This window comes from Oxyura jamaicensis, chromosome 1 (assembly GCF_011077185.1).
Source record: "Oxyura jamaicensis isolate SHBP4307 breed ruddy duck chromosome 1, BPBGC_Ojam_1.0, whole genome shotgun sequence".
NCBI lineage: Eukaryota > Metazoa > Chordata > Aves > Anseriformes > Anatidae > Oxyura > Oxyura jamaicensis.
Window position 1 is genome coordinate 57,816,818 of NC_048893.1, and position 27,549 is coordinate 57,844,366.

General features: G+C 34.0%; 2 protein-coding genes across 6 annotated transcripts in view; one reads left to right on the forward strand and one right to left on the reverse strand.

Moving 5' to 3' along the window:
• The first annotated feature begins 233 nt into the window (after positions 1 to 233).
• On the forward strand, positions 234 to 26,043 carry PMCH (pro-melanin concentrating hormone). 2 transcript variants are annotated; one of them, XM_035341992.1, is made up of 3 exons: positions 234 to 527; positions 1,037 to 1,238; positions 25,729 to 26,043. In XM_035341992.1, the coding sequence occupies exons 1-3, from the start codon at positions 282 to 284 to the stop codon at positions 25,848 to 25,850; spliced, it is 570 nt and encodes a 189-aa protein (XP_035197883.1). In that variant the 5' UTR covers positions 234 to 281; the 3' UTR covers positions 25,851 to 26,043. The 2 variants fall into 2 exon arrangements, with proteins under 2 accessions (XP_035197883.1, XP_035197890.1); XM_035341999.1 differs by lacking the exon at positions 25,729 to 26,043 and adding an exon at positions 1,503 to 1,643.
• Positions 1,574 to 27,549, reverse strand: part of PARPBP (PARP1 binding protein) — a 53,833-nt gene continuing 27,857 nt past the window's right edge. For 3 of the 4 annotated variants that reach the window (XM_035341881.1, XM_035341905.1, XM_035341897.1), the window contains 5 exons: positions 21,211 to 21,394; positions 17,692 to 17,870; positions 13,625 to 13,706; positions 2,933 to 3,068; positions 1,574 to 2,261 (listed from right to left, as the gene is read on the reverse strand). In XM_035341881.1, coding sequence (XP_035197772.1) covers positions 1,927 to 2,261; positions 2,933 to 3,068; positions 13,625 to 13,706; positions 17,692 to 17,870; positions 21,211 to 21,394 — 916 coding nt within the window. In that variant the 3' untranslated portion in view covers positions 1,574 to 1,926. The remainder of the gene's footprint in view (positions 2,262 to 2,932; positions 3,069 to 13,624; positions 13,707 to 17,691; positions 17,871 to 21,210; positions 21,395 to 27,549) is intronic. The other variant, XM_035341887.1, reaches the window with a different exon arrangement.

The following is a 27,549-nucleotide window of genomic DNA, read 5'->3' on the forward strand; positions in this document are numbered from 1 at the left end:
CTAATCTGTGCTGTTCTAAAAACACACAAAGACACAAATTACCCATTCTAGAGAAAAGTTTAAGTAGTTCTAAACAATAGATGGGATTAGAAGGATTATACAAAAGGTTACTCCTTAATATGACTCATTTAAAAGAACTCATCAGCCACTGAAGTAGTTTCCATTCACTCTGTAAAATATATAAAGTGGGCACAGATGGAGAACATGTTAATTTATAGCTGAAAAGCTTTCTTAGAACTTGAAAACTGCTTAACTTCTATGCAAGCATTAAGTAACTAAGAATGTGTATCTCATCCTATATGTTAATACTCTCTCTCTCTCTCTTTTCTCAAGGTTTTCTACTCTCAGTTTCAAAATCTCTGCAAAAGGTTGAAGATGAAGATATGTTGCTAACCACATTCAGTCTAGGAAAAACTCTTCAAAATGGAGATAGAGCTGGAAAGAGAGGAGCTATACCTTTGCTGAAGCATTATAAGGCCGAAGAAAGCTTTTTGGATGAAGAGGATGACAGAAACCCAAAGTTTTTTGTGAGTTTTCAGTTTTACATTTTTTTTTTATTAAGTGTAAAACAGAAATTCTCTTTATAGCCCTTTATAAGACAAATACAATAATTTAAAGCAATAACCTGGTGAATCTAGGAAAAAACAACAGCTAAGCATAATACACTCAAGACAGTGCGAGTGCTTAATTCCAAGTTTTTAAACGCATAACATGAGCAGTTGAATTAAAAAAAAAAAAAAAAAAAAGAACAGATTTTAACAGATATAGACGCAGTCAAAACTAGTGGGTAAAAAACATGTTTCAGTATGTCACTATATGCAGCAACAGGTTTCCAACTTCACCAAATATGATATACATTATCTTAAAGTATACTTTTCCATAAAACTGTTTCAGCCGAAGACATAATGCCGGTCATTACTTGCTTTTTGATATTATGTTGAATGATAAAATACTTGTATTGATAATTTAAAAAGTCAACGCTACTGATTATATCCTTTTCAAGACCAACTGTTACTCTTCTTTTCTCTTAAAACAGGGCACAGGTTCCAGAGATGATTTCTTAAATCATGCTATGCCAATCAACGTGGGCAGAAAGCAACTACCTTATCTTGCACTGAAGGGAGCCATGGCTTTTCCAGCTGACACTGAAATTCAGAATATTGAATCAATACAGGAAAGAGAGACTGCAGATGAAGAAAATTCTGCTAAATTCCCTATAGGAAGGAGAGATTTTGACAGTAAGTGTATTTTCATTTTTTTAACACACATTATTTTTCTAGTAAAGTACAGTGCAATGTCTCTAACGCCATTTGATAACAACTCATTTAGAAAATCCATGGGGTATTTGGGATTTGCTAGGGCTGATTAAATCCCACATTTCCAATTGACTTCTGTTGTATTTGGTTGGGTGTATGAAAGCATTTGTTAAATTAACAATATTTCCAGAGGGCATAAAGACTCCTAGTTCTCTGATGTTTTAAACTTTCACATTTTTCCTGTAGTGCTCAGGTGTATGCTGGGAAGAGTCTATCGACCTTGTTGGCAAGTCTGAAAATGACTGACTTACACCACCTTCTTTGAGAAACATTAAACATTTTATTATGAATTTAACATGATTAAAAGTTATTGTGCTTTAGTGTCGCTATACATATGCATCTAGAACACTTTTACATCACAATGTAGAGGCAAACGTAATTCATTACCAAAAAGAGTACATAGTTGTAACTACTGTTGTACTGTAATCAATAAAATAATAATAAAAGACTTCTGCATAATCCAGACTTGTAAATATTTGTCTAATATTACACACATGCTATTTTCACTTATTTGAGTATAAAGGGAAGCAATTAATGATTTTCACCCTTTAATTGCAAAATTTTACAACTTCTGAAACAGTCAACAGACCATGTATATCAAAATAAAAACTTACAGTCGAAAAAACTGAGTTAATTTTGCCTGACCAGCAATCAATTTATTCTTGCTTGCAGTTTTGTTGTTCTTTCTTTTTCCATCAATTTTGCTGTCCAATTTCTTCTGAGGGTGGTTTGAAGTCTTACGTTTCTTAGCATTTTTTGGCAAAGATAGTTCGCTTTCCTCATCACAGATAACTTCGTCATTATTCAAATCCATCTGCTCATTCTTGGAGTTCTTGTTTCTTGGCCGACAACTCAATTTTCCCATTTCTGTATAATTTCTATTCTGATGAACATTTTCAGAAATAGTTCCAAGCACTGGTATGTCAAGACATGAATTCATACCTTCTGTCACATAAGAGTATCAAAAACATATGTGAAAAATTAAAAATATTACCTGGAATTATTCATCTGTTTTCTATCAGAGGACTGTCAAGTGATTTTTAATCAAAATGATTGCTTTATAAAGCAAAGAAAAACTATTCCGGTCATTGTAGTTACATTTGCTACGTGTTAAAGTACACGGCCTTTTTAAAATGATATTGCTAAAAATATGTTATGGCACCTGAATTAGGGAAGTGGATTTAAAGTTTTAAGATACTGGAAAAGATGCTTAGAAATTATTGGAAAAGAGCCTAGAAATTACATATATGATATTGCTTCTAGTGGAGTAACCCAAATGCCTTTTCTTAATTGCAAAAATATATCAGTTAGCTTGTTTGTGTAATATAAGAAGAAAGTGTATATTTTACACTATACTGTGTAAAATCAATCTTTTTTTTTTAACTTTAAGATAGCATTGATACGTACATTTCAAAGATATTTAAATTTTTACAACATTAGCATTACAATTTTAATGTAAAGGTATTTGCATCATACAATATACAACATAATGATAGGTCATTTTTTTCTTGAAAACATATTTATGTTTTACTAAGGCCTTCTCTGCTAACACTTGAAATATTAGCTATCACATTCACTTATTCAATTGTACTACAGCTTAACTGCGAAATATTTACCTTGTAAATGTTGCTTTGGTGCAGGATGTTCACAGGTTGACATTTGGCTACTGCTGAAGAAACAACGACCCTTTATCTCACTTGATTCATTTTTATATGTACATGCAAACTGAGATTTGATCGAAGATTGCTTCATCTGCAAATAATAATTGATATTATCTTTACTTATAGAAGTAAAAGGCATCACTTGCAAGACTAATAAAATACTAAGTTTCCATTCTTCTGTCTTGAAAGTTTTAGATCAAATACTAGAAAAATTAGTATACTCACATCAAAAATGTTTGTATGAAGCACTCATTTACAAAGTATATAGCCTTTCAAGAATACTTACAACAGTAACACTGAAAAAAGAATGACAGCTAATATAAATTAAGCTTCAATATACTTGTATCTAAAACTTCAGTATAAAGTATTGTTTCAAATCTCTCTGGTAAATTTCAGATTTTCCATTTAATCACAGAATAAAGGCATTTCCACATTGAATGCCTATGCCCAACTCCACATTTGTCAAAACATACCCACACACCCTAAATTGCCAGAAATCTACAATATTGAAGAACGTTACTGTATCTGGTTCTGTATGTACATGTCTGCCTCCTAGTCCTGGAAGCAGATAACCTAGCCCCATAGCACAAATCAAAATATATGGTTTATCTACAAAAAAATTGTACAGTAACTTTAATACAGTCAATATATCTATATTTACTGGAAGCAGTGGTTCCAGGTCAACCTTCCTCAGTTTACGGTTAGCTTACAGTTTTTCTGACTATGACTTAGAATTTCAGGGTCAGGCTTTGTACTTTCTGGCCAATTTATCACAAATGCTATATATTCTGCAAGACAAGTTGTGTCCTCACTACCATTTGAAGTTCTACTGAATTATATAAAATATACTGAAAGGTATAGCATGGATTAGGAGTTCTAGCTAATAATTACACTATAATGGCACAGGTAAATTCAAACAAATGCGAACTGAGTAAGTGACACTATAGAAATATCAGGAAAAATAAAATGCAAGAAATGTCACAAAATGAATACTATTTTTTTGGACTGGATTTGTTGAATAGGAAGTTTACAGCCACTTTTCAGGTTAAAAAGTTTGCATTATACAACTCTCTTCTTCTTCGAGTTCAAGTTTCAGTACTACAGACATTTTAGTTCCAACTCCAAATTTCAAATTCAGACAGAATAAAAAAAAAGAATACAATGCCAGAAAATTCCTTTTACAGGGGCCTTCATCCACAAAATTCAGTCACAAGTCATGCCAGTCTGGTCAGATACTGCTTTTATCCACATAAACCATCAGACTCCAGCTTTTTAACACTGAGATGCAGCCAAAGTCTCTCTCCATGATAGTGCAGACTTTTTTTTTTTTTTGCATTTAATTTTTTTTTTTTTTGATTTAATATGTCCATACCCATGTAGTCTTAAAGCTTTGCTATGGTCTTTTCCATGGGCTGTAGAGGAATCTCTACTCTGGCACCTGGAGCATCTTCTCCCCCTTCTTTACTGACGTTGGTGTCTGCAGAGTTGTTTCTCTCATTTTTCTCACTTCTTTCTTACAGGTATCATTCAGTGTGTTTTTTGTTTGTTTTTTACCCTTTCTTAAATATGTTATCACAGAAGTGCCACCAGCATCACTGATGGGTTCAGCTTTGGCCAGTGGTGGGTCCCTTTTGGAGACAGCTGGAACTGGCTCTGTCCAACATAGGGGTCTCTTCTCATAGAAGCTACAACTGTAGGCCCTCTGCTACCAAAACCTTGCCATATAAACCCAATACAGAAGGAAAAAGCAACTATACGCAAATAATCAGAAATATAATTTGAAATAATTTAAAAAAACAACTCTTATCTTGTTTAATTAAGCTTACTAACCTAATTTATATGATTATTTAAATCAGAATATAAGGGGCTTAAATTTTGTTTAAGAATTAATACTAATAGAAATATTAAAACAATTTAAAGTTTCCTATTTGCTATTAAGTTTGCTATTTTTCTTCAATACTTCATCATAATCCTTTTAAATCCACTGAATCTTCAATTACTGTTCAGTAAATGACAAAAATCATAAATTATGCAACAATATCTTGCACAGAATTCTATCACATATTCTTATTGCAAGAGGCAAATAAGCAGCAATTTATTCTGAGCTGATGAAGATACAACATATGCAGCACACAAAAAAAATCAGAGAAAGCTCGATAGTTACCGTTCTATAAACAACAACAAATTCAGTTGTTTTTGGGGATACTAGGGTTTCTTTTTACCACTCTCACCTGACACTTCACTAATTTAGTTTGCAGGGATTAGAATATGTGGCGTCAAAGGACTGAAGTCAAGATCAAATACTGAAAACATTTCACAAACTCATCTGTCTTCATTTCAACTGCACTGAAGCTTGAAATATGCTTCAAAACTTCACTCCGTATCATATCACATGCCATTTAGTCATTTACAAACATTATACAAAGCTCTACCAAATACAACTGTTTCAGCTGATGCTACTACTAACCTAGAGGATTTATATGAATTAAGAGCACAAAACTAGACTTATGGAAACAGTCAAACTTTCCTTCTGGTCTAGGAATGTATATTTGCCATTACAACTGCATTACATTGACTTAGCAACAAGCAAATTTTAATACCCTGAAGGCAGAACAAAAGGGCACTAGTGTAGTGTTGAAATAAAATGTAAAGCTTTTCTGGAAAGTTTTTAAAGAAAAAAGAGCAACTTAAAACTTGTTTGAAGAACACAAAAAGAAGCCTTTCAACAACTTGAAATAGTCCTAAAAATGAGAGGTTTTGCATGTAAAGTTCCCTGAACTCCACTCATGTCACCATCGCAGTAACCCACAGCTCTGGGAGAGTGAAAATATGTTGAGAGCTCAACTTGCTAATCAAGAAGTTGCACCTAACTCGTGTGAAATTAACTCATCCTTAGTGTCCCTGTTCCTTTTCACAAGCAAGAGGGATGTTACTGTTGTACTTATATGGATAAAGAAATTCTGCTGCATTTCATATAATGAGGTTTACTGTTATCCTTGTTCAGCTGGAAGAAAGTAAAACAGAATATAAAACATGCTGTGTTCAGCACATGTAGGTCAGTTAGTAGTCCTAATGAACAGAATATGTAACACATTCTCCCACCTTGACTTCTGTACCTAAAGGAGCATTTCAGTTCCTTGAGATGCCAACATAAAACATTCACATTTATACAAAATATTAATGGTGCATGCTCTATTTATTTCTAAAAGTTAGTTGATAATCTATTCCAGATCTCCTTCCACCATCTGCATACAGACAGTACTGCCAATAGTTAGTCAGTAAGAATGTTGAGATTTGTTTTTTATACACTGGAATAGCATAATAGAATTTGAAAACCTACATCAGTAACAACAAACACATGTTTTTATTTTCCAGCCAAACAATTAGAGTACTATTTGGAAGAGGAAAAGAGAGATAAAAAGGAAGAGAAAATGTATTCTCTGCACCCTTAACCTTGTTATTTTAGAAAAAGTAGTAAAGGTAAATTGAAAAAAGGGAGTGCAAAGGGAAGAGAATGAAAAGAATAAATGGTAAATGTCATCACCAAAGCAAGGCATCATGTTACACAAACATGAAAAATATCCTCATAGCTAATTACCTAATAGCTCAGGTAATAGCAAGCTTTTATTGCTTATCTAAGCTGCTATCATATTTGAGAAGTTGTGGCAGTTCAGTGAAGTTCCTGCTGACTGGAAGACGGGAAACATAACACCCATTTTTAAAAAGGGAAAAAAAAGGAAGACCCGGGAAACTACCAGTTTCCAAAAGACCAGTCAGTCTCACCTCTGTGCCTGGCAAGATCATAGAGCAGATCCTCATGAAAACTATGCTAACGCACACGGAAAATAAGGAGATGATTGGTGACAGCCAACATGGCTTCACTAAAGACTGATTGTGCCTGACAAATCTGGTGGCCTTCTGCAATGGTGTTACAGCTTTGGTGGATAGAGGAAGAGCAACTGACATCACCTACCTGGACTTGTGTGAAGCATTTCATACTGTTGGTGACATGGATAGTGGGATTGAGTGCACACTCAACAAGTTTGCCAATGACACCAAGCTGTGTGGTGTGGTCAACATGCTGGATGGAAGGGGTACCATCCAGAGGGACCTTGACAGGCTTGAGAGGTGGGCGTCTGTGAACCTCATGAGGTTCAACAAGGCCAAGTTCAAGGTCCTGCATCTGGGTCAGGGCAATCCCCAATACAAATACAGGCTGGGCAGAGAATGGATTGAAAGCAGCCCTGATGAGAAGGACCTGGGGAGTGTTGGTTGACAAGAAGCTTGGCATGAGCCAGCAATGTGCGCTTGCAGCCCAAAAAGTCAACTGTATCCTGGGCTGCAACAAAAGCATCATGACCAGCAGGTGGAGGGGGGTGATTCTGTCCCTCTAATCTGCTTTCATGAAAGCCCACCTGGAGTGCTGTTTGGCTCTGGGGTCCCCTTATAAGAAGGGCATGGACCTATTACAATGAGTCCAGAGGAGGGCCACAAAGATGATCAAAGGGCTGGAGCACCTCTCCTATGAAGACTGGCCGAGGGAGTTGGGGTTGTTCAGCCTGGAGAAGAGAAGGCTCTGGGAAGATCTTGCAGTGGCCTTCCAGTACTTAAAGGTGGCCTACAGGAAAGCTGGGGAGGGACTCTGTCAGGGAGTACAGTGACAGGACAAGGAGTAATGGCTTAAACTATGATTTTGCCAAATCCATTTTTCTTTTTTTTAGTGTGACATTATACCAGCTTTTTGCTATCCTAAATTAACACACTACTGATTTGAAAACAGCCACAAATCACGTCATTATTGGGTTTTGAGAGTACTCAAAATTCACAGGCAGGGATCCTTGGAAAGTAGTCTAGGGGTCTTGTAGAAACAAAAATGGTATTTTCAACACAAGTATGGTTTATCAAATAACTGATTCCAGAAAGTAATAAAAACTTTCTTAAGATTTTGTGATGACATAACCTTTGTCGCCCCTTCCCCTTTCTTCTCCATGTACTCATCTTTTTGGCACACTTCATAGCCATAGAAAATACTATTAAGTTTAGTGTTCCTAATAATCATATTCCAGTCAGAAAATTTCTTGCTACTATAGATGAGAGAACTACCTGAGGATGATTATTTTCTCTGTTGCTATGAATTTTCTCCTCACAATTATAGTGGGCATACAGAAAACTCTTGGTAACTTCCTGTTGATACTTTTCCAAGTCACAGTTTATTTGTACTGGAATCACAAATAGGTAAAAACAATATTCTCAAGTAACAGCATTTAGGGAACCAAGCAATGAAGAATAACAGAAATGCACAAAGCTAGATATTAAGTCATTTTACATAAGCATGAACAAGTCACATGAGAAAGGCAGACTGGAATTTTTTGCTTTGTGAAGCTTTTTCTTTGGAAGGATTTCTATACACAATAAAATTACAATGAACTTAAAACATGCCAAGATTTGTTAGTTTTTTAGCCACAAATTCTTTTAAAACTAAAACTGCAGTTATGTTCCCAATTGGAAGAAAATAGTGCCTCATATACAGAAAGTTATCTACAGTTACATTAGGAAGAAAAAAAAAAAAAAAAGCCAAACTACTGAAAGCTCTTGCAGCTGTTGTGGGGTAAATGTGTTAACAATGCAGCAAGATTTCTAACACAATGCATCAAAAGGCCAAAACAATCCAGAGTTTAAAATAAAATAAAATAAAATAAAATAAAATAAAATAAAATAAAATAAAATAAAATAAAATTGTAACTCTCTCACACATTATATGCTCACAGCCTAATAAGTTTTAATTCCTTCCTTCTTAACCACTAGTGTTCTCAGCTTCAACCAACCTCATTAGCTGTGGTACAATAATTTCCCTACAGCTTGAAACTCCAGTTTATCTTTTCAGGTGCAAAAGAAAGACTAAAATCTTTATTATGCAACCTGTTTATTGCCTTAAGTTGATCTTTAACCTAATTAAAGGAGATGATCGTGACAGTCATTCCATTCCTCTCACACAACAATAAGTACTGCTTGCATAACCCCACTGCATTCGGCAAAATCAATAATCAAATAGTGGGGTTTTAAATTAATGAAAGTATAATTCCTTCTACAATACTCCACTCCCCATTAAGACACTTCCCTTTAACAACAGATAGCAACCTTGAAACACAACTGATTTCTTAATTTCATCATCCTATGAGAGGATTGAGCTTCTTATTATTTCTCTTTCCTACGTCTGCTGGAGGGAATGAAAAGGTACAACATACTAAGTCCCCAGATTTCTCCTTCAAAGGACAAAGTGGTGGCTTTGCCTTCTAACAAATGCCCTTATAGTTAGGTGAGCTTTTTTGCATCTGTTCCAGTATTTAATGATTCCAAGATGAAATATTTCCTTGTCTCTTTCACTGTTGCCAGGAGTTGGTTTTGGTACAATGGAAAAAGTCATAGATTTATCTTATTTTTAAATATAAATACAAATTCATAGCTACCTGTTTATTTTTCCACTCTCCGTATTCTTAGATACTAAAAATATGTTCATGATATTATGCTGTATGTTTAAATAGTATTGATCTGCAGTTCTCCACGTAATTCTGCAGATGTGAGAAATCATTTCCTCATACAGAAGGAGAGGGTGTAATTTTTATTTTTTATTTTTTTATTTTAGTGAAGTGTCCCTTTCTTCCTTCATTTACTAGTTTTTCCTGAACTTCTTTATTTAACACATGCTTCTTGATGGGACTCAGCACAGAACCAAGCTACCGTGTTTTCTACTACTCTGTGTACTCACTACTGCATTTTTCTTCCTCTCTCATATATCATGGAAAAGGAGATTTCTGTGGGACAAATCCTATAGTTAGTAGACTAACAATTTAATCACATGCCAGAGGCAGTCTGGAAAAAGGGTCCTTAAGAAAATTTTATGGAACAAATGCTGCCATCACATATACTCAATAAGAAATTTCTCAAAAGAATCACTAGCAACAGGAAGAAACATCATGTTTCTACTTTCCTTATTCAGAATATATGTACAGCATCTCTTCTGAGTCAATTGTTAAAATTAGTGCACCATACATAACAAAATTTAGAAGTGTGAATTTTACAAGCAACCTATACACATTCTCAGACAGTTGTATGAAATAATTATGAAAACTGACATTCAGCATAAGAAGGTGATAAATACTACAACACTTGATATCTGTGGTTATGGACAAGGAATGTATTGTGTTATGTGCTGCACAGTAAAGACAGAACAAAAATAATTTCTACCAAGAGACATTACAATCTAAGACAAGAAATATATGGATTCATAAGGAAAGGAACCCAAATTATTTACTGTAATAGGCATCCATCTCAATACATAAAACTGCTAAGTCTTGAGGAGAGGCTGATTTAAAGGTACTAAAAAAACTTTAAATGAGGATAATGAGTTTTGCAGATATCCACAGGAAATCTCTTCAGCCATAAGGAAAAATATAAAACAAGACAGCTGGAAGAGCTGGTCTCAAAATTAACAAACCAACAGTGAAAACTAGTATTGTAGGCTGAATGTAAGTAAGAACAGATATCTCAGGGCAGCAAATCAGAAATAATGTGGCTGGGATGGGTTAAAACAAGTAGCTTGTATCTTCTACAACTTAAAGAATTAGACTGATATGCAAACAAGAATGGCATTTAGCATCTAGCCACTTTGCTGTTCGGTTGTCAATCTCAGTGAAGACAGGCCAAAGCTGCATCTATCAATTCCAAGAAAAATATACCACCATGATCAAAAAGCAAGATGAATCTTTACTACATTATAGCTGAGTGGACGTATGGATAGAGAAGAATATATTCCAGAGCTGTTATGGCACATAAAAAGTAATAGAAAGGATACTGTCCACAACGTTAAATATATGAAGACAGACAGACATAACACTTCAACATCAACAGGTGTTGATTCACAGGACACTATAGAAAAAGTTACAAAATCTGTTACTTCTGACAAAAGAGATACTTAGATTAAGTGTAGATTTATGAACAGGAGGATACCTGAACTTGTGTTTGTAGATAAATTCTTCCACAAAGAAGGTACAGAAAGAGAAAAGGGAAAGACAGGATCCTGTAAGTCTTCACAATAAAAAGAAGAAAAGAAAGGAGGAGAAACATGCAGAAGAAACCCTGTAAAAGTTGTTAGAATGGTAAAAAGACAACCAGGAAAAGACAAAATAAAAGATGATTAATGTTGCAAGAAGGAACGCAGGATTTTCTGTGAGAGGATGGAGATCAATGACAAAGGGCAGTGAACTACCTCTGAGTTTCAGTTAGAAAAGTCAGTAGACTTTTGGCAACAATAATTTCAGTTGACTGGAAGAAGTAAACCTGAATTGAGCATAAGAATAGCAGGAGAATAACTCTAGACTTCGCAAGCATACAGTGTAGTTTGGATGGCAATGTTCGGCTGATACACAGAAAAGAGAATTGCAAACAATGTGAAACTTTCAGGCATCACAACCAGAGTAAGAATTTGAGTCTATACTCAAACATATTTGCAAACTATTTACATTTTGAACTGTATGATTTTTATTTTCACTTTTTATATATATATATATATATATATATGGAAAAACATCATGAGATATTTGGCCTCAGTTCCATGCTCTACATTTTCTTTCTGGTACAATAGTGATACACTGGAAGAAAGCCATGAAAAATGCTTACAATTACTAGAGGCAGTTTAGCAGCCCCAATGTTGCTCTGAAACACTTGAGTTTTGTAGATCTAAGTGGCCATTTATGTTAACATTAGTAACACACACCTTATCATCCACATTGCTAAAGTATGTAAAGAGTGTCAACCATCACATATTTAATCTACAAAACGTAACTCTATAAGCAAACTTTACAGTCTAATACACTAAAGAAATCTAGAAGGGCAAACCATAAACTTTAGACCTGTCGCTTGTTCCCTCTCAATTTTGCTTTTCTTAAGATAAAAGATCTTATAAAAGTTTATTTTTCAATATAGTTTTCCCCATTTATAATAGGCACCTTATGAGTATCAAAATTGGACTTAGAAGAGGATTGAAAGACCTCAAAAATTATCGGCTAAAAACACTAGATACTTAATTCTATTTTGCTAAAGGCGTATTCAGTGTCATGGTGAAATCAAGGCTAAGACAAAAGTCCTAGAGAAAAATAGACTCTTGCACTATGTTAACAAGGGGCATAGGAGTCACAGCAAACTTGTTAGGTTCAGGCATTACAAAAGCAGCACAGGAGAATATCATATCAGAGACTTTAGATGAGAACTGTTATTTGCACAGCAATTCTCCATGGTAGATAATCTCATGTTTTTGACTAGCAAAAACATATTTTTCAAAAAAGTTATAAAGACTTCACAATATGAATCAATCTCAAGTCTCATATTTTTGACAGTTTGTATAAAAAAAACTTTGTATGTTTCCAGTAAATTGTGATAAATTAATTGTAGATATTTTTGATGCTGAATATAGCTGTTCATGAATCAAATTAGATGAGAAAATTATTTCAATGTATTATGCAAACAGAATATCACATTTTTTTGCTATTTGATGAATTAAGCTGCAATTTAAATATGCTATTTATAGCAAAATTATCATGAAGATCTTTTATCAGCTCCAGTCTTTTCAAATGTTTTCCTATTAGTTTTAATCTAAATTTCACCTTAGTTAGTTCATGTATCCAAACCACCAGTCCTCCTATTTACCCCTCTAAAAAAAACAGTCTGTATGGAATTGGAGTATGTGTAAAACACACGCTGGAAATATTGACGGTACTTTTCATTTTAATTCATTCATTTAATTCATTTTAATTCTATTTCTTATGCATGTAATATATTAAAATTCCCTTCATCTTTAGTGGCAGAGACGTATTTTTCATTATGCTGTTCCAAAACTAATTCTGATGGCCTATAAAACCTCTGTTGCCTTCCTTACATACAAATTATATTTGTGCTTTCATCTGTTGTCAGAATAAAGTTTGTAAAGAATACTAAGTCACTACTTTCACATTTAGCACTCTGTTGAAATACTGTGGAAGATACAAGCTCTCTTTCCAAAGTCCCAACATTAAGATTTGACAATTTTGAGAAAAAGAGATGATGTAAAATGCAATTTTAGGAAGCCTGCAATATTCAGAAATACTGAAATTGGTCTTCTCATTACAAACTCACAATATCAACATATTGTTGTAATGCTCAATTTCATCTGCAAAATAGCATGGATTTTTTTTTTTTAAGTGTTCTGAAAAAAATACAATGAAAGAGTAGTTACTGTTTCAGAACTGAAATCAGGTCCTTATGTTCAATATTATTTTTGCTTTCAGATAACCTCAGTTTTAATTCTATAGTCCTGACATACAGAGATGGTTAAATGAAGAAATATAGACTAAATCAGCAAATTGCCAATATGAGATCTTCCTCATGAGGAAGTATTTTAAAGTTTAAAGCCTCTCTCTTCCAGGGTGTTAGATGTTTTAATTTCATTTTAATATTGCAGTACTATTTGAGTTAGGCCACTAACTATTAGGTAATCACTTCTTTAGCTAAGGACTACCTTTCAGACAAGTGTTTGAGATTTTTAACACTATTATTTTCATTTTAGTGTTATTATTTCTGTGTGTCCATCTGTGCATAATGATCCTTATGCAGTACCTTAATTATTTTTTCATCCATAGATTTCTGAATACGCTGTCTAAGAGGTTTTGGGGAAGATCCATCGGACTGTGCTGGAGATCTATATTAAAAAGAGATAGCAAGTATTCAGAACATACGTATGCAATTAGTTAAGAAAAATAATTACCATAGCAAGCTCATCAGAAGCAGAAAGCCAAACATTTTCTCTCTCCAAACCTTACTTTGTTTTCTTCCTTCCTGAGTAACCACATGTACCATGACAACTGAAGACTGCATAATGAAATCAAACCTACAGTTTCAATTTCTGGTATCCTTTTGCAGTAAGTTTACAATAGCTCTGCAACAACAGTATTATTGGTAATGTTGCTGGTGAGTTACCAACTTAGCATTCTACTTCCACCTCTTTGAGCAGCATATGGCTGACATCCAGGATAATTTTCCTCCTGTTTACATGCTTTTCAACAGAAGTACTCTGTGTATGAAGTACTCTTATGTATATTCACTTCTTGTGAAGAAGTACTCATGTATATCTATAGTTACATAAGTTAATGAAAAAATTTTATGTATAAAATGCAAAAAGATAAGTCCCTCTTCGTATAAGAGGGACTTTTTTGCTCTTGGAAAAAAAAAAAGGAATCTATGCCTATGTAAATACTTCCTGGTTTAAGCTCACGGCAGGCCTGTGCATATGAAGACAGTTGTTTATTTTCAGAAGAATTAATTCTTTACTTAATTTATTTAGCTCATTCTATTCAATTATTCTATTAATTATTCCATAAATACAATTTAGTGTTTAGTTCATTCTTTCTTTTATTTCCATTTTTCTGTGGTGCAAAATTTCTGCATGCCCTTGCAATATATTTGCCATTTAAATTGCCAAAATATGTAGCTTTGGCATGCTCCCATCTCCTCTGTTTTTATGGCTCATGAGCCCTCCTTGTAACCCATAGCGACAAAATCCTTAGTGTCCCACTTTTCCAACACCTGATGCTTCCTCAGGATAAGTGGTTGGTTAAATTATCACTACTTCTCCACTGCATGGATACGTGAGCTTAAAACCTACAAAACTGGTTTCCAAGAGACCTGTTGCTTTGTGAACCAGGTCAACATGTTAATTTTCCTTCTCTATGTAGAAGGAAATTAAAAAAGCAAGAAAAAATGAGCAAGTAGTAATGACTGGCTTTAGCATCAATAGAATGGGAAGATGACAGGAATGGTATATAAAAATTAAAAAAATAAAAACAAAAACAAAAAAGAAGCAAATAAAAAGTTGTCCCTAAACCTACAGGTCAGTAAAGTCAGGAAAAAAGCCAGAAAAAAAATATTGCAAAGATTTATTAAAATACTTAATCCATATTCATGAAAAATTCAACTCTAAAATGTAATTAGTATAATCAATTATATCAGAATCACCTTACTTTGATTTTAATATGATCACTATATTTTTATGTTTGCTTAAAAATTGTAGAAATACTAAGGGAAAAACAGCACACTTGCCTTGCATGCAGCCTTGAAATAAAATAAAAATTAAAAACATTAAAAAGAAGGGAATTTTATTTGTACTTCTATAATGCATACCTAAACGGAATATTTTCAAGATTGAAATTAGGTCCTTATGAAAGGAAAATATTTGAGGTGTACACTGAAAGACCCATTAAGTAAGAAAAACTTCAGCTTGGTTTGGGTGTTCCAACATATCAAGGATGTACCATCATTGCTTACATTTCCAGTTCTGAAATATTCACAAAATTAATTGTATTCCACAAAATTAAAAAAATATATTTTCCAATTAAATAAAACCAACAAAACAGTTAACACACAACACCTGCTTTTCATCAATAGTGTTTTTTATCAGGATTTCAAAACAGATAAATCTACCCATTTAATTTAATCTCAAAGTTTCTTAAAAAAAAAAAAAAAAAAAAAAAAAAAGAGTAAACCAAAGAAAGTAAAAATCCTGAAATGTTCAAGTTTTAAAAATGAGATGCTCTCATTTAATTTCAATCTTCATCTGAAAAGCAGCGGTGTTCTCTTAAAATGACCAGATCCTACACAAAACTGCCCACTGGAAAATAAAATCTAAAGCAAATTGACCATTAGGAAATATTAAGGAAAACATAATAATTTTGTGTAGGTTACAATATAAATTCCCAGATAGCAGCACCTCCTTACACCTACAAGGAGATTTCAAGTCAAACAAATGCCTTAACCTTTTGGAGAAAAATTCAAGAAAGGTAATTTAGCTGAAAAATCAAATGTGGTAAGTGAAACCAAAGTACTCAGTGGGCACTCTTATTCAGAAGTAGGTGGTTTAAATTTCATTTTAAATTAAAAAGAGCTGTTTAAGAAAGCAAATCAAGATCTAGTTTTGAATAATAGCAACATTAATTTGGAAGAAGAATTCAGTCAGGCCTTGATTCCATTCACATTGAGCGTTATTCTAAATCAGATTAAGCTCTTTTTATCTTGATAAAAATACATCTCACTCGGGGTTTATTAATATAATTAAACAACTTTAAAAGTAATGTGGATCAATTTTCCTGAATCAGAAATAATGGAAAAATAAGAGACTTAAATATTGGTTATTTTAAACACATTCCTTAATGAAATAGTAATGTACACAGCTATAGATATTTGAGCAGTGAAAAATGTGCAAATGTGTTGTTACAATTCACCTTTTGTATTAAAAAAATATTACAGGGTTAATCAGAATTTTTATTAATGAAACTATTTTTTCTAAATTTTATTAGACTGTGCTTGTTTGGTTGGTTTCATGAAGGAGGTGGAACTATAAATCTAATGGAACCCTTAAATTGTCCTAAATTTAGTATCATCCATTGTCCAATTTAGGACTAAAAGACAAAGGTGATACAGTTCTTGTATAAAAAACAAACAAAAACATCAGTAACCTAGAGTTGCACAGTGTCTTAGATACCTTTGCCTTCTGTATTGCTAAGGGCCTTACATCTGAAAATCTAATGCTTGCTTTCCATTCACAGCTCTGCATCCTTTCACCCAGGCTGCTAGGGCAGAGTTTTCTCTGTGGCATTATTATTCCCTTGTTATTTTCTTCCTTTCCTGTTTTCCTCATGACCTTACAACTGCACACACTGATAGTGTTGCTATAGGGGGTTCTCATGGAAAGCAATTACCACCTGCATAAGAAACACTCCTAGTTCCCCGATTTTCCTACTCTTTCATTGTTGCCTTTTTTTTTTTTTTTAATGCTAAGGAAGCCAAAAATGTGCAAGCACAGAACTTAACAGCCGTGTAGCCCTGGCCGTGATGAATAGATGCTCCAATCACTGCTAATATCATCAAAAAGCAGGTACAATCAACAATGGAGTTTAGGAGGTCCTTATGAAAACAATGTAGCTATCATGGGAAAAGTATTACTGGGGAACCAGCAGCCGTATTGCAGAGGATGCTTGTATGGGAACCCTGGCTGGTCACAGAGGAGGGCTTTCTTTATTCTCCTCTCGCTCTCTGTTTTATTCTTCCCCCAGAATAAATTTCACCATTAGAGTAACATATTCCATCAGCTACAGCCCCTACCAATAAATCTTCATGCATGTGAATTTGTTTCAACATGCTTTGTGTGAAACTATCCTGACCGTTGGATCACGATATGAAAATCTATTTAACTATTTTAAATTTTTCTCTGCAAAATAATGACTATGTAGGAAGAAAACAGGCTATCATTCAAAAATCTTTTGTACCATACCTAGACAAAGGAGCAATCTTCAATCTGAATATAAATGCAATCAGCTACCAAACACACATTATTTGAACTTAAGAATATAGATCAGTATTTGGAAGACTTGTTGCAAAGGATACTCTTCACGGGTTTTGTGCAGCCCAGAAATGTAATAGCCCAGAAAGTCCATATTACAAAACCACGTTGAAAATAACAACTGGACAGTGTCCTAAGAACGCTTTCCTTTCACACCTACCCTCACAAAAGACTGTAATTTGGTCACTCACTTAGTGTAAGCAATGACAGTTCTTTATTAGGTCACTCAGTGTTAGATCTTTTTTCAAAAAAAAAAAAAAAAAAAAAAAAATGAAAACCTTCTAGTACTCACCTGAATAGTGTCAAAACAGAGGTGATTCCAAACATATTTAAGTTTTCATCATCACATAATAATTCTTCTTTGTTCTCGGTAGGAGCACTGACTGCTTCCTCATCCAGAAGAACTAGTAAGACCTTTACAGTATCTCTGCCACAATACACAGTGCCATGGTTTATAGAATGCAGCTTTGGCTGAAAGTAAATGAAATTAAAGAAAACATACTACTGAAAAGATAATAATAATTAAAAACAAATCAAATAAATTTAAAAATAAACAAACAACAAAACTGATAGTATATCAGCCCCAAAAGCAACCCATATCAGCAGAAGATGGGAGCATCTCCTCCTCCCCTTTCCCAGGAAGCATTTATGGAGTAACGTGACTACAGGTAAGATTCTCCTTCATCCCAAGCTGTGGGGCACACAAATTTTCTAGAGAAGTCCAGCTCCTGTAACTGAATCTGCAAAAGTAGTTGGTTAAAAGTGAGATTTCCACCAAGATTTGACAAGAGGCACAATCCCATGTTGTTTGGAACAGAATGAATTCCTCAGTTTTCCACTAGGATCAAGAAGTCCTTAAAGAAAATAATAATCCACATCTGGAAGTGTTCAACACTACAGCCAGTAGATATAGAACTTCATAGCCACAACGGGACTGCAAGAATTGCAAGTTTGCAGCATTTCTCTTTAAAATTTCTAGGAGTTCTGTAAAGAAATATAGTGCTAAATACACAGTAGTAGGTTTTAAAAACTACTGCCTTTCTTATTTATCAATAAACAGAAACTTAGAGTAGCCTGACTTTGTTCAGGACAGGACAGTGAACAAACTACATTTATCTAATCAGTTAACAGCTTTTAAACACACTCTTGAAAAGATCAAGTTCTATTTCTCTGCCTATTTGATTACATCAATTATGTATGTAGCTTTCAAGAAACCATAGCAACACATGTCAGTCAGTTACTATAAGTTATAATCAATAGCTAGAAATAGCAATTACAGAAATGGTTGTTATACTTGGTTTTTCAAAATTGGCTTATTTCAGTAACATTTAATTTCCTCAAAATTTATTCTGAACCTCTTCATTACATCACCACATCACAGATTTTTATAAAATGTCATGAGTGTCACGGTAAATTTGTCTTAATAAAAAAAGTATGAGTTTGGAATCAGCTTGACTGATTATACACAAAGAAAATATAATAATAAACTTGAGACTATAGCATAGCCTCCTAACTGCAAAAAGATTACCTTCAAAAATCTCAGGTAGTACTACAACAGTAGCTTGGTATACTTACCATGGACCAAAAATCAGTTGTCCAAATACAATAGAACTTTAGGCAAGACAACAATCCCTGCCACAAAAATCTTGTTCGTTATTAAAAATCATGGTTCAAAATACTTTTTCCAGAAAATTATTATTCATCTTTGAAAGGTAGTAACAGTTATCTACAGTTCCAGAAATGCCAACTAGATTCCATTTGCAGCAGTGAGTTTCTCAGGAAGAAATTAATCACAATTCCTATTAGTCACTTGTGAAGGCTTCAACACAAAGTTGTGCTTCATTCTGCATAAAATATTGGCTTTTTCTATAGCTCTACGTTCTTATAAAACAGATATTTGCAGGAAAACTGAGCACTGATGTAATTTGTTCTCAAAGTAATAAGTCAACCTCTGATGTACAAAAAAATGTAATATCCCATCAAAACAAGAAATTATTCTGAATACAGAATGGGTTTTGTGAAAATTGTAACATTCTTGTTAAACAAAACAAAATATATATACGAAACTCAGCACAGAGTATTAATCTTTGCTGTCCTGAGATCTTAATGGAACAATACAGATGCTCCAGTTTTCCTGTATGGCTCAAATTTATTTGGAAAACTTAGGGAAAATTTTCATTTTCAAAAACAATAATGGCAATCTGCGCTACTATAATGTCCATCTACAGAAAGCTCCAATGAAGTCTGCAATTTGATATAATAGCTTAACTTTTGTCTATGCTTCCTTTGAGAGAATACTAGATTTCTCAAGCCTACCAGCATATCGGTCATATCCAGACCACAGTCATCTCTGACAGCTCTCAGTTCTACCCATACTATGTTGCATATAGATATACTGTGGTGATTATGGTGAAAAAGATTAGCTTAAAGCCCATCATCCTCTGTTGTATACTAAAATTTCTTCACAGAGAAGAGCTATAGTAGATTCTTCCCATTCACAAGCAGATAGGTTGTTCCAACAACTGGGAAATTTTCAACGTAAAACCACAGAGACACGTTAACATAAAGTTCATAAGCTGCCCGCAGTTGCCTGTTTTGAGAAAATGTTAGCTTCATTCTGTTCTTAATGGAATTAAGTATTTCCATGTTTCCTGGCATCAGGATACAATCATCTATGTTCTGCCCCTACAAGGATACCAGTAAACATTTCTACACCTTTATTAGACTACAAACTTGACCTATGAAGAACAATAAGAAACATGAACCATTTTGGAAAAGGATTATTGGTAAATCTCTCTGAAAAAAATGAAGTCTTATCAAAGCAGTCATACTTGGCTGATAACAACTTAAATCTTTTTCAGAAAAATTTATCAAGCACCCAGGTGAAGACAAAGAAATGATACGGCGGTCAATTTTTCAGATGGCACAGATAAAGAAAAACAAAAAGACACTGAAGGGAAACAGGGAAATGATAGATTCAAGAAACAGAAAAATGAGGATGCTGTTTAGTGGTAACACATACTTAAACCAATTTAACTACTCACTAGTCTCTGGCTGTTTTATTTCTTACTGAAAAGCAAAAGTATATTGGGGAGTCTGATAAACATCTCATAGAAATCTTGTTACTGCGGGGTAATTCCAGTTATTTGACAATACAAAGCATTCTAAGAATGTACACACAATCTAAAAGTTCAGAAGTTTTAAAAAGTTTCCTAGACAAAAATGACGTTAAACAATATTTTGAGTAACCATTATGTAAAATACAGTTGGTTGACATTTTCATTAAAAAAATATTCTAATATAAACCTGAGTTGATTCAAAGTGCAGAAAATAAGGTATTTAACCTCATTTAAGTTTCTTACCCTTAATAATACTTGACTCTGAGCTAATTAAAATCTGTGTATTTTAATCAAAATTATTGACATGTGTTCTCAAATCTTAATTCCACTTTCATTAGCACTTTTTTTTGCCTGGAAATGTAATAGCTCTACTGCCTTTAAATTTCAGGCAAATTTAATAGTTATAAGTATTTACATTCAGAACTGCTGCAAGAACAAATTAAATTTTGAAGAGTACTTGATTTACAATCTTGATGTAGGAAGTTTAAATAAAACATCTTTTTGAAATCCACACTGTAATCCTTAAGTATAAGTCTTTCAAGAATTTAAAAACCACAGCGTAGAAGAAATGACTAGGAAAAGATAATGTTCTATATAAAAGTCTTTTAAAAATAAAAAGAAACAAAACAGGAGAAGGACATTTGCTTTCTTGTAAAGTTAAATAGTAAGAAGAACAAAAGAAGTCCCATTACCCGTGTTGGACTAACTCCAGTGGTGCTGGCAGTCAAGACTTCATGTTGTGAATCGATAATATTTTTAATCTTCAAATCCAAATCTTGTACAACTTCCTCTACTGCCTGACTGAAAGGATCCCCATTGCTTCGGCCTTTTATCAAATGCATCTTCACTGTTGACAGAATTCGCCCCCCTGCGATTCTGAAAATAGGCACGAGGTCATCTCCACATTAATCTTGGCAGCACTTTAGTATACCTATTAGTGTTGAACATAGCCAGTCTTCACAGTTAATCAAAACTCTTCAGAGAACAGCTTTGATCTTTTAAATCAAACAGCAGTGTAGAAGTATTGTCCAACACATAATAGCTTGCTTAAGAAAAATAGAGATTATAAGAAAAGGTAATGAATTCAGCATTTGTAATGAGCTGCAATACAAAACTAACTTTTCCATAACGTTCAAAGAAAAGTACTTTCTTTAAACCTACAGTTTCTGTTTTGCTCATAACTGTTAAGTGTGAACAAAATGTTTCGCTGGAACATGGATTCCAATTTAATATCATATTATGTTTTTGAGAGTTTTGTGCTTCATGGAAGTGCTTTAAAATATCAACATGTTTTCAATTACATTTAAGTAGATATTAATTAGACTAGATTAACATTATTTTTTGCCATAAGGCATACAATATTAATCCTCATTTTCATCAAGATAAAAAATACGTACAGAAAAGAAGGTGCTGTTTTAATTATGCAATATCCAGAAATGCTCATGTTTGATATCAAAAATATAATTTAATATGATTGATATACGAGCTGTATTTCAACAGTTCTTTTGGAAAATACCTTCTCATCTTATGAGTGCACCTATACTATAGGTTGAGACTGTTCCTTCATTGTCATTTCATTGTCCTGTAGCTTGAACCATCCACACTGCATGCATGATAGGCTACTTTGGGGATTGCTTTTGGATTAGAACTACCAGGTCTCTCTCCATCACAACTCTTGAGCTATTAACAGGGTGATCCAATAGGCAGTATAGAGAGAACTCTACCATATTTAAGTCTTCAGACTTGCAAGACATATAATCTATAACAACAGAAATATAGCAGGCTCCCAGGTAAAACATATTATCCTGAGTGTATGAGGAAAAAAAAAAAAAAAAAAAAAGGCATTAAAAGCAGTTCGGGAGTAATCACAAGAATACCCAAAGATCTTGGGTCTACAGAATGGCTACAGGAACCAAGGCTCTTGTAAGAGTGTGCCTTGAATTACCTCAGACTTGGTGAATGAGGAGAAGCAGTTATAATTCCAAGAACTTTACTGGCCGTTTATAAGAACATCTTTCCTCTCAGGTGTTGGAAGTGCTGCCCTGAACAATACTGCTCAAACTTAATAAAACAATTTAACGTGAGTATATCAGTCACATCACAAGAATGGAAAATCTAAGTGTTAGGAGTGGTGAACTGTTCAGTGTGCAAGTGTAATGCATAGTAAATAGCTGCAAAAGCCATATGGAAATATGAAGACAGGATTCCACTACCATGAATGATGCCTACGAAGCAGGCTAAGCAAATGAGGTGGGGATCACAGATCTTGTCTCAGAGATCACAAACAATATAAAGACACCAAATTTGTCTTGGCTACTTTAATTAGATAATAATGAAGTGAAAGACAGATTAAATCCCTTGAGTTTAAAGCTTATTTTTTTCCAGTACCTACACTAATAATGACTTTATATTTTAATGATTGATTACAACAAAACTCAAATATTAAATTAATGTTTCAAAAAATCTAAAAAATCTCCAGAGGTGTAAGACATTCAAATTAAGTGAGAGACTATGTTTTTACCATTGCTTAAGTTTGGGCAAATAAAAAATAATCAGCTCACCTACACCCTAGTGCATCTCTTTCCCAAAGCTCTTTGGTTTTTGATTTTATTCCCTTTCCGTTTGTTTTCTCAACCTTTTCAGTATCTGGTACCCTGTACTTTATTTTATCTCTAATCTATGTGTTCATTGATTCCCTGCCCTTTTACTTTTTAATTTACAGAGTTACTTTCACCCTTGAGTACCAGCTGATAACACAAGTAATAAAAAGGAAGAAATAACATCGTAACAAGAGGCACAAAGGATTCATTCTTTAAAAATCTTATTCCCATAAAAAACAGGCAGAAGACTGTGTTCAGAAGATACCTAAACTGAAATTAGAGATTGAGACAGCATTCAGGAAAAGTGTCATATACATGTGCTTTGTCCTTACAGGGCGTTTAATTTATTATCACCGTTGGAAACAAGACCCTGTGCTTGTAAATCCTTCTTTTGAAGAAGTACAGTCAAATTTTATAACCTTAAAAAAATGCAAATTCTCTTCGGTGACAGCAGTGACTCTCAAAAAATGAAATGAAAACACGCAAAAAAACACCATCCTAGTCACCACATTTGTGATAAAAACTTTCCAATGAAGTTAGAGATGTTTGTGATGCTAAATTCAGTTATGAGACTGATTTCCTGTCAGAAGTTTTTTGTTTGTTTGTTTTTGTTTTTTAACCAATTTTGTAAAGCTGAAGTATGTCAGGCAAAAACACCAAAAGGAATTGTGTTCATTCTGAACTCTGCTCTATGAATTTTTCCTCTACAGTCTTTCTACTTCAAGATCTATTGCAGTAATCCATCTTCCTTTTCCAAATAACCTGAAGTTTCTTTTTCAGAATTAAAGAAACATAAGCTACTTTCTTGCAACATCTAATAATTGTATACTATGGCCAACCCTAATGAAAAAAAATAGACCATTAAATCTTGCCTTAAACAGAAGACTTACGAAAGTATTAATTTTATTTATTTATTTTTAAGAGTTAGGTTTACAATCCAAATCAAAGTAGAAATGCACCGTATTAAGTGTAGCCTAACATTATCTATGTCAGACACCAATAGTTTTGGTTTTACTATACCATGGGCTGTACAAAATGACTCCATATTTATTCACACATCCTCAAATCCAAAGTACTACTGGCACCTGTGGTAGAAATTTTAGATACATCTATGATGCTGCAAATCACACCTCTGCCAAAAAACACAAAGCAATGCCAACACCTTTGATACTCTGCATGCCCTTGCCAAGAGTGAGGTGATGGCTAACTTTTCAACTTCCTCCACACTTATTAGCTCCTACTTAATTCTCCTAAAAGGATACCTTGCAAACTCAAAGACAACTATGTTTTGTGCGCATTAAATTCTGAAGTGGAATTTTAGAATTCCTTTCCATGCTGGGAGCACCTCCATTAAATGAAATTCTGCCTGTCTAGTTTCATGATCCAAAATATAAAATAAGTGGGCAGGGCTTGAGTAGAACAAGGACTAAACCAGAGGAAAACCAGTTTGTTTATATTGATTTCTGTTAAAATACATGGAGGGAATGGTGCCAGAGACCTTGCTGTTTTGGATTATTCTGGCTTAACAAGACTCCTGGTAAATAACTTAGAAGCCCTGAAGTTAATGTGACACATTTTTGGCTTTTCTCCAGGTCAGAAACAGATATTTCTACACAATTCTCAGCTTTAACTTTTACAGATTAAAGATTATTCAGTTCACATTAGATTTGCAGGCTTGATTAAACAGATAAACTCTTGCTTTCCAGAAGTTCAAGCACAACGTATGCACTTAGCCAAAGGAAAGTCACCATGTGAAGTCTCTCTGCACACAGGTTAAGAACCATCCAGATCTTAAACATGATAGTTTTAAAAAACAAAAGAGAGAGAATAAAAAGGAAAAAAAAAAAAAAAAAGATGGTGGTGTACCTCTGCTCCAAAAAACACAGTTCAGTCTAACCACAAGAGAATGAAAAGTTCAAGGGGAAAAAAAAAATCATTCAGTGCAAGTTGTCAAGAGGTAAGAAGAGAGCATTGCTGAAGAAAGTTCTGTCTCAGAGATGCATACAAGAACCCTAGCCAAGTCTCCCGATGCTTCTTGCCAAACTGTTTTATTTCCCTCAGCACTAAACTGACACTTTCCAAAATAATACCCTCAAATGAGAAAAGCATTGTATTAACTGAGTAGTATCTGTTCCATAAATACTGCACTGAGCCTAGAACTCTAGGACAAACAAGCAGGTGAAGTGATTGAGCAAAGCTGCCTTTGAAAGCCAGGTTCAGACCTTTCTGCCTACAGAAGTCTTGGGCATACCAATATCAGTCCCACAAATTTTACATGTGTGCTTGTGTGTGTGCATATGTAATATATACATTATGGGTGTGTACATAGGTGCTGCATATGGTGTGCATAGATGCTGGAAGAAAAAGGATTATTCTATATATAAAAACATTGGGCTACATAAGATAATCATGCCTTTAATTTTAATGCTATACGTAATATGTAACTCTTGATTACCTTGCAGTTTTCCTCTAAGGAAAAAAATTGTGATAAAAACATCTTCTATGTTTATTTTTTTGCTCCTACTGCCCAATGCCAACTAAGGATATTTGCTATTAGAAGTAAAGTTCATTTAATCTCTTTTTCTCCCCATATTCCTTCTTCTTTTCCAGGAAAGAGTTCCAGTTCCCCATCTGATATACACAGAACTAACTGGAGCAAAGAAGAGGAAAAGTTTATTCATACTTCAATTAGAATTTATATAAATAGGCCAAGACATAAAATGCTGATCTAATGTGTGTGGATTAGTTACTGAAACACTGTGCCATAGCTTACACCGTTTTACACCAGGATATGATATAGCAAAAAAAATTATGTTGTGAGTTTTTTCTTGTTAAAATCTTGAATATATTTACAAAATGTTGAATCTACTTTTTTTGGTGCTATTTCATAAATATCTTAAAGTGTACTACAGAAAGCCCTAACTGACCAAGTCTTATAGCTTCAAAATGTACAGTCAGGGCAGTCTAAGCAGGAGAGACAGGAGAGGCATTCTTCTGAAAGTTATATATACCACCTACAGTACAGACTAAGATGGTTAGGGCACTGTCCAATAGAGTCTGTTCAGCAGTAGAAGAATATCATCTGTCTACCAGAAACTACAATTCATTGTATCAAAAAACATTTCAAGAAACAATCATCTTGAAGATGAATTTATAAATTAAACAATAAACGTAACAGTTCTATTTCAAGTGATAAAATAAGTGACCTGCGCAACTCCAGATCCACTAGTAAGACTTCATTGTTACTAACGTTAATAGAAAGTTTACCTAAAAAATTAGGTTAAAAGGAAAATGTGGTAAAAACAGAACTTTTTTTTTTTTTTTGGGGGGGGGGGGTATTGTGGGGGGGAAGAGCCAATGCTGGATTACTCTGGTACATCACTCTTCTGTAGGTTTTTATTTCCTAAAATACCTGATGAACTTAAATACGCTATAGAATATCTGGTGTAGCACTAGATAGTAAATGTTTACATGAACTGAATAGGCCAGAAAACTGTTAGCCATCTTGCAATTCCTAACAGCTAGAAGGGCAGCAACGGTTTGTTTTGAATATGAAATTACATGGACCAAGTTATCTGAATTCAGGTAATTTTTGCATCAGCATAAGTTAAGACTTTTAATTCTTCTTAATTCTGAAACAGGAGCACAAAACCTTGAATTCAAGAATAAACCAGGTACATTAAACCAAGTAATGCCATTTCTCTAAGGTAAGAGACCCGGAGAGACCTTGTCCCCTTCCAGTTAGGATGCCTGCTAACAAAATTTCTCTGATGTTTCATTCAGATCACAGGCTGCTGACATGAAATATTCTAGAACACAGTGTTTCAGTCTTACGTCCTTGGTCTTTTAAGTCATATTGTAGGAGGGATTTCTATCAAACCCAGTTAGCAGCAGACATCTGTCAGTTAATACTATGACAGATGTTGTAAAATAGCAATTGTTTTAAACCCTACCAACATAATTTCCTGTTCAGACTCACGAGTAACAATATTTCTGTGTTCAAAAGATATGTACTGAAAGAAACGTCAACTAGAAAACCCAATGCTATCTTTAGCTATAACAAAAATAACCAAAGATAAGCCAGAGTAATTATAAATATTAAAAAAAAAAAAAAAAAAGAAAAAAAAAAAAAAAAAACTGTTAAAATCAACCACCTTGCACTGACTAGCAGGGAATTTTCAGACACAAAGCCTGGATCCAACAATACAGTGGTGATCTTCCACTGAGTGGACTCAATTGACCATCAGCATGGCTGGTCCAGGACTGAACAGTAAATCCACAGCAGAAAGGAGCTAGACCCAAATATTCCTTCCTTTCTTGGATGGTCTGCATTATTCTAGCTGTTGAAACAAACAAAGAATGTGTCCAAAAAACACCATTACCTTCTATTACACAGTCCCACTTAATTCTCTTCTTTTATTTTGTTCCCAA

Excerpts from the sequence above, each read along its gene's own strand:
- PMCH (XM_035341992.1), top strand. The coding sequence starts at position 282 with ATGTGTATCTCATCCTATATGTTAATACTCTCTCTCTCTCTCTTTTCT. Across the intron at positions 528-1,036 it reads ACAGAAACCCAAAGTTTTTT|GGCACAGGTTCCAGAGATGA; the intron begins GTGAGTTTTCAG and ends CTCTTAAAACAG. Across the intron at positions 1,239-25,728 it reads AGGAAGGAGAGATTTTGACA|GAAAGAGTTCCAGTTCCCCA; the intron begins GTAAGTGTATTT and ends CTTCTTTTCCAG.